Source organism: Bubalus kerabau, chromosome 9, assembly GCF_029407905.1.
Source record: "Bubalus kerabau isolate K-KA32 ecotype Philippines breed swamp buffalo chromosome 9, PCC_UOA_SB_1v2, whole genome shotgun sequence".
NCBI classification, from domain to species: domain Eukaryota; kingdom Metazoa; phylum Chordata; class Mammalia; order Artiodactyla; family Bovidae; genus Bubalus; species Bubalus kerabau.
Genome location: NC_073632.1, coordinates 94,920,752 through 94,935,540, shown reverse-complemented (window position 1 = coordinate 94,935,540; position 14,789 = coordinate 94,920,752). Strand labels below are relative to the sequence as shown.

At 37.8% G+C, this 14,789-nt stretch overlaps 1 protein-coding gene and 1 long non-coding RNA gene across 6 annotated transcripts in view; one reads left to right on the top strand and one right to left on the bottom strand.

The window, feature by feature from the left end:
- The window catches only part of KATNA1 (katanin catalytic subunit A1), a 34,500-nt gene extending 20,920 nt beyond the window's left edge, over window positions 1-13,580 (top strand). For all 5 annotated transcript variants that reach the window (XM_055535922.1, XM_055535923.1, XM_055535924.1 and 2 more), the window contains 7 exons: window positions 47-168; window positions 1,473-1,578; window positions 2,802-2,960; window positions 10,049-10,175; window positions 10,683-10,817; window positions 11,366-11,492; window positions 13,219-13,580. In XM_055535922.1, the coding sequence (XP_055391897.1) occupies window positions 47-168; window positions 1,473-1,578; window positions 2,802-2,960; window positions 10,049-10,175; window positions 10,683-10,817; window positions 11,366-11,492; window positions 13,219-13,417 (975 nt within the window). In that variant the 3' untranslated portion in view covers window positions 13,418-13,580. The remainder of the gene's footprint in view (window positions 1-46; window positions 169-1,472; window positions 1,579-2,801; window positions 2,961-10,048; window positions 10,176-10,682; window positions 10,818-11,365; window positions 11,493-13,218) is intronic.
- LOC129620137 (uncharacterized) lies at window positions 2,862-13,421 on the bottom strand. The gene is made up of 3 exons (XR_008698401.1): window positions 12,668-13,421; window positions 12,320-12,429; window positions 2,862-2,996 (listed from the first exon to the last, which is right to left on the bottom strand). It is a non-coding gene; the product is annotated as an uncharacterized LOC129620137 (long non-coding RNA).
- Window positions 13,581-14,789: the final 1,209 nt, after the last annotated feature.

Sequence of the window (14,789 nt, the reverse complement as noted above, 5' to 3'; positions counted from 1 at the left end):
TTTGAGTTAATCATAAGCTCATGTTTTTTTTCCTCTGTTTGTGTAGAACAAATCACCTGCTGCAGCTACAGAACCAGAGACAAATAAATTTGATAGTACTGGGTATGATAAGGACTTAGTAGAAGCTTTGGAAAGGGATATAATTTCTCAGAATCCCAATGTTCGATGGTAAGTTATAGCACAGCAAAACAATTGGATGTTGCTTTTTGGAACAGAAATGGGCATGCGCTGAAGATCAGTCTTTGAGGATAGAACTGGAAGACACATAATGAAAGACTTCACTTTGATTCAGGCTGTACCAGTTTTTGTTTAAATTTTTTAATTTAATGAAATAAATAATGAAATTTTTATTAAATTTAAAAATCCTATGTACAGAATGTGAACAAGATCACAAGAATTTCATCTTCTTTTTGGGACATTCTTTAAAGGTAAAATGGCAGTCACTCTTAAGCATATGTATTACTGGTTATCTTTAGGTTTATACAATACATATTGCTCCTATATCCTGTTACTTAGAGCAGTGGTTCTCAACTTTATTAATATAAAATTAGAAGTTTGGGATTAACATATTACACACTGATATATATAAAATACATAACCAGCAAGGACCTACTATATAGCACAGGGAACCATACTCAGTATTTTGTACTAATCTATAAGGGGAAAGAATTAAAAAAAAAAAAAAAGAAGATGCTCTATGTATATTTAACTGGATCACCCTTCTGTACACCTGAAACTAACATAACATTGTAAATCAACCATACTTCAATAAATTATTAAAAAATAGATACTATATCTAATCAAAGAACTAAAATTTATCACAAGTTCTAAAGTTCCATTTGCCACAAAGTTAGGCACATTCAGTTATATATTTTTTGTTAAAACTTTATTTTTAGGTACAGTTTTGGGGATATTTTAAAATATATTATCACGTCATATATCATAATATATTATCATGCCATGTGTACTCGTAGTTGTACATTGGTGGTGGTCTCGTGGTTGATGATGATTTCGTGGCAATCTCTACTAACCTTGCTGTCCACCTCTTGGTGGAGTAGGGGGCAAAGCAGCTGAATTACAACCTGTGTCTGCTTTCTGCTATGTTTATTCTTATGTTTGTTTTTTAGTGGGCTCATTATTTCTAAACTATGGAATTTATGGAATGAGCATTTTAAGAACAGAAATTTATAATAAGATGGCATAATAATAAAGAGTAGGCCTATACACCTGTGTTCTCATTCACCAAGCTGAAAATCATTAGTGCCAAGACTTGAAGATTCAGATTGTGCCCTTTGTATATACTGGCCGGTGTGGCAGAAGCCTCGTCACAATGTGTTAGTTCACGCGTGCCTAGGAAGAAACTTCACGTTCTGTCAGCAACATAAAATTATGTGCTTTCAGTGGCTCTCAAGAATGACTACACTGAATTAAATATGTGGTCTAAGGTTTTAATCAAATATCTTCTCTTTCAGGGATGATATTGCTGATTTAGTAGAAGCTAAAAAGTTGCTTAAGGAAGCTGTGGTGTTACCAATGTGGATGCCAGAATTCTTTAAAGGCATTAGGAGACCATGGAAAGTAAGTTTCTTACTGTAACAGCATTGTCAAAGCAAACGGCAAATGCATTGTGTAGAGAGCCAATATTTACCTGTGTTGAGGGAAGGGGGAGTAGAACGTAGAGCAGGTACATAAAAATTTAAATATGTTGTGTTATTCAGATGAAAAACTATTGCAGGGTTTCCAGAATAGGAAACAGATGCAGTGTGATCTTTGAAAAGATATACACATAGCAGATTTATAATGAACTTACCTTTGCAAATATGAACAAGTTGCCTAAATACAAAAATACTCCATTTTACATGTTGTGTTGCAGAACTTGTATCTGTACTTCTTGGAATTGTTCTTAAAAAATTAATAAGACGTATCTGCATCTAATGAGTACTCCTTTTTAAAAAAGTTTATTTATATATGGCTTCACTGGGTCTTCATTTCTGCACGTGGGCTCTCTCGAGATGAAGCAAGCTGGGGGCTGCCCTCTAGTTGCGGTGCCCAGGCTTCTCATTGCAGTGCTTTCTCTTGTTGCAGAGCACGGGCTCTAGGAAAGTGCTTAGGCTTCAGTAGCTGCAGCCCTCAGGCTCAGTTGTTGCGACTCCCGGGCTCTGGGGCACAGGCTTGGTAGTTGTGGTGCCTGGGCTTAGCTGTCCTGCAGCATGTGGGATCTTTCCAGAGCAAGGATTGAACCTGTGTCCCCTGCTTTGGGAGGCGGATTCTTTACAACTGAACCACCAAGGAAACCCTAATGAGTACTTCATAAAAGTCACGTGCTGATCTGAAAAGTGTCCAAATAACTCCTGGATTTGGGAAATGTGCTAATGGCTCGCTCTGTACTTGTTTTTTGGAATTCTTGAAATGCTAAGTAATAAGATACAAAATTCTAGACATACCTTGAGTTACAACCATGTAAAAAAAAAAAAATCAACTAATTTGTTTGAGCAAAAGGACTAGCAGGAAATATATCTAGATCCTAACAGTACCTGTGTTAGGGTATGATATCAGTACTATAATATTGATTATATTTTTTTCTCATCTCTTAGTTCCAAATTTTTAATAATGTGTAATTACCTTACTTTTGTAATGCAAAAAATAAATTTGTGATAAAATATCCTTCTGTTTATCTTTGTCTTTTACTTATCTCAGTATTACGTGTAAGTTGGTTGAAGACTGATTCTTAATAATCGAATTCTTGTGAATTAGAACAACGACATATAAACCCTTTGCTGACACTGTTATATTCCCAACAGGGAGTGTTAATGGTGGGCCCACCTGGCACAGGAAAGACCCTCCTTGCTAAAGCAGTAGCAACGGAATGTAAGACAACATTCTTCAATGTCTCTTCATCAACTCTGACTTCCAAATACAGAGGAGAGTCTGAGAAGCTTGTTCGTCTTCTGTTCGAAATGGTGAATGCTTGAGACAACTCTAATGATTCTTTACTTCTAGAAGGGAAGAAAATGAATTGTAACTAACTCCATGGTGTAGAATCGCCAGGCAGGATGTGCTTGTGCCCAGGGTATGGTTCCTGTGCCCTTGAAAGAAAGTGAAAAAGAAAAAGTGAAGTTGCTCAGTCGTGTCCAACTCTTTGCAACCCCATGGACTGTAGCCTACCAGGCTCCTCCATCCTTAGAAACTTTTTACTAACATGAATTACTTGTGTTTCTCTTTGACTCCTTTTCTCTGGAGGAATGACTGTTAGCTTACAGACATGCTTATGCTATGGGATCCGCGTTACTGATCTGCTGCTATAGGAATGTGAAATCATTATGTTTTTTAAGCCAGGCTTTGTTATAATATAGTAAATTCAGTATTGGTAAATAATGGGGAAAGGTGAAAATCACAAGTAAATATGGAACTGAGATTACCTCCGATCTATTCACTGTATCAAATACCTGGAATTTAATGACATAATCTTTGAATTCAGTTCTTTGCTTCTTTGAGTTTCTTTTTCTTTCTTCCACTGCCACTCATCTGAGTATCAGTAGATGAAATATAATTCAACAAGTTCTGACTGAGTGGGTTGAATTCAGTAGCTTTTAGACTTTGGACTTGAAGTTTCACTCAACTGTTTCCATCTTACCTCATTTAAGAAATGGTTTAGTTATATGCATGAACACAGAGTTGCATTTATTATATAAATAGTGACAAAGATTTACATTCTTAGTCATGGTGGCCAAAATCTTAGATGATCGTGCTAACATTATACTACATCTTCCTTCCTAGGCTCAGAATAAGACAAAACAAAAACCCTTACAATTTAACGTTATCCATTTTCTGTAAAGGCTTCTTCCTATTTCAGTTCCCATTTTTTTCTCCTTCAACTGTGATAATTCATAAGGCAGGATGTAAATTCTGACAGGTTCTTATGGATTATTAATAGTCCATCCCACAGTAGGTGTCTGATAGAGAACCTCTTAAATCATTTTGAAAAATTATCTTCAGGGGAAAAAATGACCAGTATTCCAGAATAACTTGGTGTTTAAAAATGTAAGCTCAGTAGAATGAATGGGTAAGTATGGGGTCATTTAGATCCCACTTCTGTCACTTTCCCAGCTAGCTACCTGTGGGAGAATTCCTCTCCTGTTGCTCAGTTGCTTTATCTATAAGAGGAGGACAGTAATTTAGGACCTACCTCTAATGTTTATGCTCAAGCTGGAATAAACATTGCAGGGAGAAATAACAATAATCTCAGATATGCACATAACACCACCCTTATGGCAGAAAGTGAAGAGGAACTAAAGAGCCTCTTGATGAAAGTGAAAGAGGAGAGTGAAAAAGCTGGCTTAAAGCTCAACATTAAAAAAACTAAGATCATGGCATCTGGTCCCATCACTTTGTGGCAAATAGATGGGGAAACAATGGGAACAGTGACAGGCTTGATTTTCTTGGGCTCCAAACTCACTGCAGATGGTGACTGCAGCCATGAAATTAAAAGACGCTTACTCCTTGGAAGAAAAGCTATGACCAACCTAGACAGCATATTAAAAAGCAGAGACATGACTTTGCCAACAGAGGTCCGTCTTGTTAAAGTTACGGTTTTTCCAGTAGTCATCTATGGATGTGAGAGTTGGACTATAAAGAAAGCTGAGTGCTGAAGAATTGATGCTTTTAAACTGTGATGTTGGAGAAGACTCTTGAGAGTCCCTTGGACAGCAAGGAGATCAAACCAATCAGTCCTAAAGGAAATCAACCCTGAATATTCATTGGAAGGACTGATGCTGAAGCTGAAACTCCAATACTTTGGCCACCTGATGTGAAGAAATGACTTACTGGAAAAGACCCTTATGCTGGGAAAGATTGAAGGCAGGAGGAGAAGGGGACAACAGAGGATGAGATGGTTGGATGGCATCACCGACTCAACAGACATAAGTTTGAGCATGCTCTGGGAATTCAAGATGGACAGGGAAGCCTGGTGTGCTGCAGTCCATGGGGGTCGCAGAGTCAGACACAACTGAGCGACTAAACTGAACTGACCTCTAATGTTTGGAGGGTGAAATCAGCCAGTGCACTTCAGCTGCTTAATACAGACACTGACTCATAAGAACTCATTAGTATTTACTATTACTGTTTAAGAATTATTTGATTATTTTTTTAATGTAGGGAGTTTATTTTTTACTGTATTTTTTTAATTTATTTTTTTAAATTGGAGGATAATTACTTTATAATACTGTGTTGACCTCTGCCATACATCAGTATGAATCAGCCATAGGTATATAAGGTAGAGTTTTGTATTGAGGAAAAAGGACTGTTTTCTTCTATGAGGGAGAGCCTCTTACAAAGTGCTAATTTGTAGTATTTTTTTTTATAGTGCAGTTTATAAAATATATCAAACAACTTATTTTTTACTGGCTTCCCTGGTATTGCCTAGGAAAATCTTAACCATCTTTAAATCTTATCCGGAGGGTGCTACCTTGAGCTGCTCACTTGATCAGAGGTTCAATCACAAACCAGTGCCTGCAGTTTAGAGCTCCTACCTCTCTGAATTTTGTTTATGGCTCCCTTGAAACCAGCTTGATTTTCTCCTTTTCATTATGTGGACTCTCTCAAGGAGTAAAATTGTACTGCCTCTTATGTCTTGGTTTTGACTGCTCTACAGATGACTGCCTCTCTCTTAGGTGCCCTGCCCCACCAGAATCTCTCAAAGTGAGCATGGCTCAAGGCCTATATTTTGAATAATACCACTTAAATACTATCATTACTATTTTTAATTAATTTATTTTTAACTGAAGGATGATTGCGTTACGGTATTGTGTTGATTTCTTCCATACATGGACAAATACTGTTTTTTAAATGATTTATTTTCAGTTGCACTGGGTCTTTTTTGCTGTTCCAGGCTTTCTCTGTGTGCTCTGAGAGGGCTACTCTCTAGTTACATTGTGCAGGCTTCTGGTTTCAGTGGCTTCTCTTGCTGTGGAGCACAGGCTCTGAGGCTCAGTAGTTGTGACTCACAGGCTTAGTTGCTCCATGACCATGTGGAATCTTTCCAGACCAGGGATCAAACCACTGTCCCCTACAGATTCTCGCAGGCAGATTCTTATCCACTGTAACACTAGGGTAGTCCCACTTAAATATTAAAATCTGTCCAGGGTTTTTCCCATGAGTTGGTACAGACATTTAAAAACTTAACTGTATATTGTTTTGTTATATTGTCAAGAACTTTTCATTTGCAAGCGTCAGAAATCTAATCCCGGGTGATCCAGTGGTTAAGATTCTGCACTTCTAATGCAGGGGTCGTGGGTTCCATCCCTGGTCGGGGACTATGAGCCCACATGCTGCAGGTGCAGCCGATAAAGGGGAAAAAAAAGTAATCAAATCAGTTTAAACAATAAGAATAGTATGTTGGGTGACATAACTGGGAATTATCAGGTTACATTTTAGATTTTTAGGTCTAGCAGGATCCAGCAGTTCAGATGTCCTTGGGAATTATTTTTGTGTAAACATTTGGCTCTTTTTACCTCTGGGTTGACTTTGACATTGGCAGATCCATATGCTGACTAAGATCACCATTAGAGGTTTAAATCTTGTTTTTGTTGTCCTAATGGTAATCCCTGAGAATTAGTCCTCATTTCTCAGTTGTTCCAGCAAAACTCCAGTGATGTTTGGCCTTGCTTGAGTCACACGCTTGTGCCTAGACTCCCCTGGGACTCCAGCAGAGGTTGGCCTTACTTGAAGTAGTGGAGTAAGAATGAGAAAGAGATGATTTATGTACAAATGAAAAGGAGAGCTTCTCTTATCTGCACAGTACTGTGCAGGCAGAAGAAACAGTTGGTGTCCTCTTCCACATCTCTCTATGATATTTTCCCAGGTCATCCAAACCCAATTTTAAGTGTGCCACATAGCCTCTGCTTTAATTTAGACCTTTCTATCCACTCCATTATTCTTGCCTGGAGAATCCCAGGGATGGTGGAGCGTGGTGGGCTGCCGTCTATGGGGTCGCACAGTTGGACACGACTGAAGCGACTTAGCAGCAGCAGCATGTACCCTTAGTATGGGGGAAAACTCAAATCTAGTAGTTTTTGCTTGAAATTTGATTTTTGTCATTGGTTCTGATGGTTGCTAGCTAGAATTTCAATTACAAATTTTCTTGCATGTTTGCTTTTTTCTTTCCCTCCATCCAGTTTATCTTTCCCCTCTGTTTCTTGAAAAGAAAGTACCAAATTGTTTGTACATAGTGCCTAAAATCCAAGTAAAAAGATACCCTAATTTAAAATGGTATTATCCTTTTGGAGCGAATCAGTTCAGTTCAGTCGCTCAGTTGTGTCTGACTCTTTGCGACCCCATGAGTCATAGCACGCCAGGCCTCCCTGTCCATCACCAACTCCCGGAGTTCACTCAGATTCACATCCATCGAGTCAGTGATGCCATCCAGCCATCTCATCCTCTGTCGTCCCCTTCTCCTCCCACCCCCAATCCCTCCCAGCATCAGAGTCTTTTCCAATGAGTCAACTCTTCGCATAAGGGGGCCAAAGTACTGGAGTTTCAGCTTTAGCATCAGTCCTTCCAGAGAAATCCCAGGGTTGATCTCCTTCAGAATGGACTGGTTGGATCTCCTTGCATTCCAAGGGACTCTCAAGAGTCTTCCCCAACACCACAGTTCAAAAGCATCAATTCTTCGGCACTTAGCTTTCTTCACAGTCCAACTCTCACATCCATACATGACCACAGGAAAAACCATAGCCTTGACTAGACGGACCTATGTTGGCAAAGTAATGTCTCTGCTTTTGAATATGCTATCTAGGTTGGTCATAACGTTTCTTCCAAGGAGTAAGCGTCTTTTAATTTCATGGCTGCAGTCACCATCTGCAGTGACTTTGGAGCCCCCAAAAATAAAGTCTGACACTGTTTCCACTGTTTCCCTATCTATTTCCCATGAAGTGATGGGACCAGATGCCATGATCTTCGTTTTCTGAATGTTGAGCTTTAAGCCAACTTTTTCACTCTCCTCTTTCACCTTCATCAAGAGGCTTTTTAGTTCCTCTTCACTTTCTGCCATAAGGGTGGTGTCATCTGCATATCTGAGGTGATTGATATTTCTCCCGGCAATCTTGATTCCAGCTTGTGCTTCTTCCAGCCCAGCGTTTCTCATGATGTACTCTGCATAGAAGTTAAATAAGCAGGGTGACAGTATACAGCCTTGACGTACTCCTTTTCCTATTTGGAACCAGTCTGTTGTTCCATGTCCAATTCTAACTGTTGCTTCCTTACCTGCATACAGGTTTCTCAAATGGCAGGTCAGGTGGTCTGGTATTTGGAGCAAATAGATGACTTAAAATTCAAGTTTTTAACTAGGAAAGAAACTGAGATTTTAATATTAGGATTTTCCAAGTGAACAGACTAAAAGTAAATCTGTACTTTGGAGGCAGAGTCTTTCAGCACAGTGCCTTTTCGAGGGTACTGGATTGTAACCTCATGGTCAGAAGAGTTGATGGACCCAGTACAGTTGCATGGTCAAGTCTGTTGTGTTCATTTGCCATTGTGGACTTCTGTTTTTAAAATGCTGTTTGTTCACTTAATGCTCTGTTTTGAGAAATCCTTGCCATCATTTAGTTTCAAGCTTTCTTGTGTGGTGATTCTGTAAGTGTGGATATTTCATTTAAAAAATGATTAACAGTAAATATTAGTTACTATAATAATATGCTTCTTATCAACTATACTCCAATAAAAAAGTCTACTAAAAACAAAAAAAACCCACAAAAATAAATAGATAAAATGCTGCTTCTGTCTCCTTAAGAAAAGGGTGATACTACTGAATCTTATACAGCTGTTTATTAGGTTAATACTTGACCAGTGGATCAATCTTCCCTGTCCTTTGATTTGAGGAAGAAGAAATGCATTTAAGGTACAAAAATAAACTTGGGGGATATTATTCAGCCATTAAAGAGAAGGAAGTACTGTACATGCTATAATATAAATAAACATTGAAAGCATGCTGAGTGGAAGAAAGCAGACACAAAGGCCACATGTTGTATGATCCCATTAATTTGAAATGTTCAGAAGAGGCAGATGCATAGGGACAGAAAATAGATCAGTGATCACCAGGGGCTGGGGAAGAGAAGTGGGGATTATTGGGCGAGGGAGGCATTGAAATGTTCTGGAATTGACAGTGATGATGGTTGCATAATAGTATTAATATGCTGATTACTGAATTGTATACTTTAAAATGGTTTAAATGGTGAATTTTTTGTTATATGAATTTTATCTTAGAAAAAAAAAGGCCATTTTAATTGACTCTTTTAATTGACCCTTGAACAATGTGAAGATTAATCTGCATGTAACTTACAGTTAGCCCTCTGTATCCACAATTCTTCTGCACCCTCAGATTCAACCAGCCTAGGTAGTAATATAGTATTTATTAATGAAAAATATCTACATGTAAGTAGACCCATGCAGTTCATACCTGAATTGTTCAGGGGTCAGCTGTACTTGTATTAGTCAAATGAAAAATGGCAATTTAATTAGAATTCCTTAGAGAGAATTTATATTTATAAAAATTTAAATTTAAATATATTTATACATTATTTATAATACTGTATATATTTACATTAAAATAAATTTACATATAAACAAAGTATTAAATTTAAATATATTTTTAAATATTTATAAAAATCTATGTGATATTAATATAGAAGGTAATGGTTCTCTTTAACAAAATTTTTCTGCAATTTTAGAATGCTTATCAGTATCTATAAATGTCTTCCCACTATCGTTATCCATATCATTGTAATGTACAGGATAATCCTGTATTTATATGACATATATAGCCAATTAGAGTATTGAATAGTATAGAAATTTCCATATAATATTTAAGTATACAATAAGTCTGTATTAGAAGCTGTATTTTAGCTCTTCCAATTCTCTCCTCTCTCCACAGTATTAGGACAAGAGGGAGAGATGCACAGTGTGGGAGGCTCCTCCACTCTTTTCTAATCACTTAACTGTAGATTACTTTTAAATGGAATTAAAAACCTGGTGTTGGCCTGGTTTCTTCCTGCAGGCTCGATTTTACTCTCCAGCTACTATATTTATTGATGAGATAGACTCCATTTGCAGCCGCAGAGGGACTTCTGAAGAGCACGAGGCAAGCAGAAGGGTGAAGGCCGAGCTGCTGGTTCAGATGGATGGTATGCGTGGGTACAAGCATGATAAGCTCCACGCGCAGTGCTGACCCCCAGCTCCAGTGGCCAGGGGCTGGCGAGGAGGCCCTGGAGATCGACAGCAGTGAAGTGGGGATGCTGACAGTGGGGACACGCCGGAAATAACGGCCGTTCCTTCTCTGAGCACCTTTTGTCACACACGCTGACCTCATTCTTAGCCAAGAAACTTAAACAAATGCAGATAAATTGGCCTTAAAGGGGGATATGTATGGTTTTGAAGAATTTTTTAAATTGTTACATAGTTTTGCTGAACTAGTCTTTTTATTAAATCTGTTTTTGAGTCATTTTCTGCGTGCTACAAAAACTCATTTTTCTTGAACTGCAAACTCACACATGTGACCAGTTCGCTTTGTAAGTCTTAAGGAGGCTTGATGATCACATTGCTTTTAACGTTGTGCTAAATATTTGAGGATCTTTAAGTATTTGAGCTTTGCTTTTTTTTTTTTTTTAACTATGTTCTTACCCTTCCTCAAGGTGTTGGAGGTGCTTCTGAAAATGATGACCCTTCCAAAATGGTTATGGTTCTGGCAGCTACTAATTTTCCCTGGGATATTGATGAGGCTTTAAGACGACGTCTTGAGAAAAGAATCTATATTCCATTACCATCAGGTATCTTCATTTGAGTCAGGAAGCTCATGTTAACTTTTATTTTTTTATTTATTTACTTGGCTGAACCAGGTCTTAGTTGCAGCATGTGAACTGTTAGTTGCAGTCATGTGGGATCTAGTTTCCTGACCAGGGTTTGAACCCAGGCTGCTTGAATTGGGAGCTAGAGTCTTAGCCACTGGACCACCAGGAAAGTCCCTCGTGTTGACTCTTCAGTAGTTTTGCTAAATTTTGAAGTTTGGTATTACTTTAAAAGACAAACCAGTTCAATTAAAAACATAAAAACTAAAAAAATTTCAGTTAAAAAAATTTTTTTCAATTAAAAATTTAAATTTAAAAATAAACTAAATTTAGTGAGGAATAGCTGCTAAATTTTTTAAGCAAATGAGCTCTAAGAATTGAAAAACAAAAATAAAGTAGACTGGAGAAAAATAGAACATTGTTTATGTTGATATTTATGTTTATATTCATTTATATTTCTATATATGTTTATATATTTTTATATGTGTTATGTTTATATATATTCATTTATATTTTGTTTCTCCCAATAGCAAAAGGCAGGGAGGAACTATTACGAATAAGTCTCCGTGAGCTGGAATTGGCTGATGATGTTGACCTTGCGAGTATAGCAGAAAACATGGAGGGTTATTCAGGTGCGGACATTACCAACGTATGCAGGTATGAATTATTTTGGAAGTATAGGTTTTTGTTTCTGGTTCTGGTTTTGTTTTTAGGAAGCATAGATTTTTGTCAGTGTAAACTTCTGTTATGAAGTTTTAATGCTAAATTTAGATGAATAAAGACCCACATTATATAACCTAGTCAGAGACACACATTTTGGCATTAAGCTAGTGTTTAGCTGGTGCTAGTTATCTTGTTTGGTTATCTTGTATGTCACTGAAGACTGTGGTTCATTTAAAAGCTACATGTTCAAGAAGGTAGTGTTAAAACAACTGATATAAAATAGAAAACCAGTAATTGTCTTGGATTAGAAAAAAATGTTTTAGGTTTTAACACTTTTTATTTGCATACTTTAAAAAGTGTACATTCTAGTAATTAAAATCATTTGAATAAAAGAAAATGTTATACTGGTTACACTGCATTTTAACAGCCCATGGGACACCTTGGACCAGTTTGCTTTTTACTCTAGATTTCACTGCCACCCCTCCCAGCTTCCTCCTTCACCAGCATGTAAACTGGTTTTCTTCCCCACCGGCCAGACAGGCAGATGGGAGAGGCAGGAATGGCCTTCAGCCCTCCTGTCAGTAGTTCTCCTTTCTTTGACATGAAGAGGGCAGCACAGTCATTTAAATTTGATCCACACTCTGCATCTTACAAAAGTAAAACAGCTAAAAGTAAAATAAGAAGGCAGAGCTTGTGGAATGTACGGTGCTTATTGGCGGCACACGCCTTATTAAAACTTGCCTGCTTACTTCTGTTGTCATTTCTTTTGAAAGCAGTGGATTTTTCTCTTCCATTTATTTCTGTCTTCAGTTTTGACTTACCAAATTTTATAATCTCAGCCATATCAGGTATGTCAGACATGGTCGCAGAGGAAGCAGAGCGAGGCATGACTGAGCAGAGTCCAGTCTGCACGGTGACTGCTGCCAAGTGCCTGGGTTAGAAAAATTAACATTGGTGCATTCATTCAGCATATTGTTCCATAGGAGACGTAGTCCAGTATAGATTGATTTGGCACATCAGAGGGGAGTACAGTCTCATTTTCAGTGAAGTGTCATAAATGTGATAGGAAGAAATCAGAAACAAGAAAAGATGGTCTCTACTTCAGAACGTTATTGAAGTAGCTTTGGTCCTAATCTTAGTATTAGCTTGGACTGCACTGGTTTACTCACCTCCAAAGTAAACATTCCATGCAGGGCTGATGTGAGGATTAGCAATAATGTGTGTATGAAACCCTTTGTAGCTGTCGCTTTGCACACGTGGTGGCTGCTGTTAAGGATCAAACTGGGTGAAAGCAAGGACGTAGTTGAATCTGAAGTTTCTCCTTAAAAAAATAGCACTAATACAGAGGAGGGGAAAGGAGAGACCACTTGACTGTTTAGTTTTTCTTACACATGCAGTAGAAAATATTTAATTTTCCAGCCAACAAGTTCTCTCCTGTCCCTGTGATGCTTATTCTTTATGGTACACCTTTAATAAAATTCAGTTGCGCTCATGTTCTATCCTTCTACTACTTCTTGGGCTTTTTGCTCAGATTTAACTGCTAACAAAACAGCTAAAAAACAGGCCTTGTTGTCCAATACTAGATTCTGTGCAGTACTACTTATGTATATATAATAATTACAGAATAACACATGCACTGAAAAAAATCTTCTTTCTGTTCAGTTTTTTATTTGACTAGCACATCATTTTATGGTTTTTGTCTTTTTAATTTAAAACCTAGGGATGCATCCTTGATGGCAATGAGAAGGCGTATTGAAGGTTTGACCCCGGAAGAAATCAGAAATCTTTCAAGAGAAGAAATGCATATGCCTACAACTATGGAGGATTTTGAAATGGCTTTAAAAAAGGTTTCAAAGTCAGTATCTGCTGCAGACATTGAAAGATATGAGAAATGGATATTTGAGTTTGGATCATGCTAAATTCTCACATGTAAACTGTGAGCAACCTTGCATTAAGTGTTTGAATAATTAAATGTAGTATTTCATTGCACCAAGCGCTATATTTTTTTAAACTTTCGTTATGGTAAGAGTGAAAAAAAAGTATGATTCTGAATAAAGGCAGTTTTTTCAAGTTACAAGCAAACTTGTTTTACTTTCGCATTACTCTGTTTCTCTTTCACTGACAACAAGTGTACCAAAAGCGTTGTTACTTAGCTTGCAAAACTGTCTTTATGTGCACTTGCGAGTGTATCCTCTTCCACTGCCTGTGGCTGCTGTTGCTTCTGAAGAATAAGACTGGCTCTAGCTCTGTAGGTGCCAGAGGATAACTGAAAATCCCTGAACATTTTTACACAAGTAGCCGGGCAGACCACACCCAGTGTACTTTCCTTCCTGCCTGGTGTTATGGCCAGTTTCCCTCCTCATTCTGAGAGAGCTTTAAAGGCCCCTTCATTTTACTGTGCCATTTAAAAGAGAAAAAAAAAAAAAAAAATATATATATATATATATATATACACACACATATACACACACGCACACATCTGCACAGTCTTGCCTGCCTGACTGTATTCTGCCCACATGTAAAAGGCTGCACTGTAGGCAAGAAGCTACCTTTATGTTTGTGCTGCTCACTGTACTCTTAAAGTCACAAACCCATTACTCATGGATGCAAAGTGTAAATAAAATAACAGTACAAATATAAATTAATAAATGAAATAAAGAGTAATGGTATAAAACTTTAGGTAAGATTTCTATTTATAATTCCTTGTAAAGTAATACTTTCTGTATCACCCCAACCATAGAAAACAGAGCCTCAGGAAGCCCGCATGATTTGCCACGGTCTCAAGTATCACGGGTAAGGAGAGAAGGCAGGCTGGGAACTGCTGACCGCAGCGCCTGCGCCCTCCAGTGAAAGCCTCCTACGTTGTTCTCCTCACAAGAGGCTACAAGCTTATGCTTAAAGGATGAAATAAGACCCTGTCATTGTTGAAAGTTAGAACTGGTGATTTCTAGCAACTTAGTGAAGAAGGATATAAAAAAATAAACCGTTAATTGCTGGGTGACTTTAGGATCAAATTGTAAACTATATTATTTGTCTAGAAGATGGACACAGTACCTTACACAGGGCTGTTATTCCTTATTAAAAACAGCTAGGCAGAATGCATGACTCCTTTACTACCTATCATCCTTCCACTTACACGTACTTATTTATAGCCAAAATTGAAGGTGGTTTTAAAATCGAGTCATTTCCTTCTCAAGTGTTTTAAATGATGCTTGCTAAATCACTTCAGTCGTGTCCAACTCTTTGCAACCCTATGGACTGTAGCCTGCCAGGCTCCTCTGTCCATGGAAT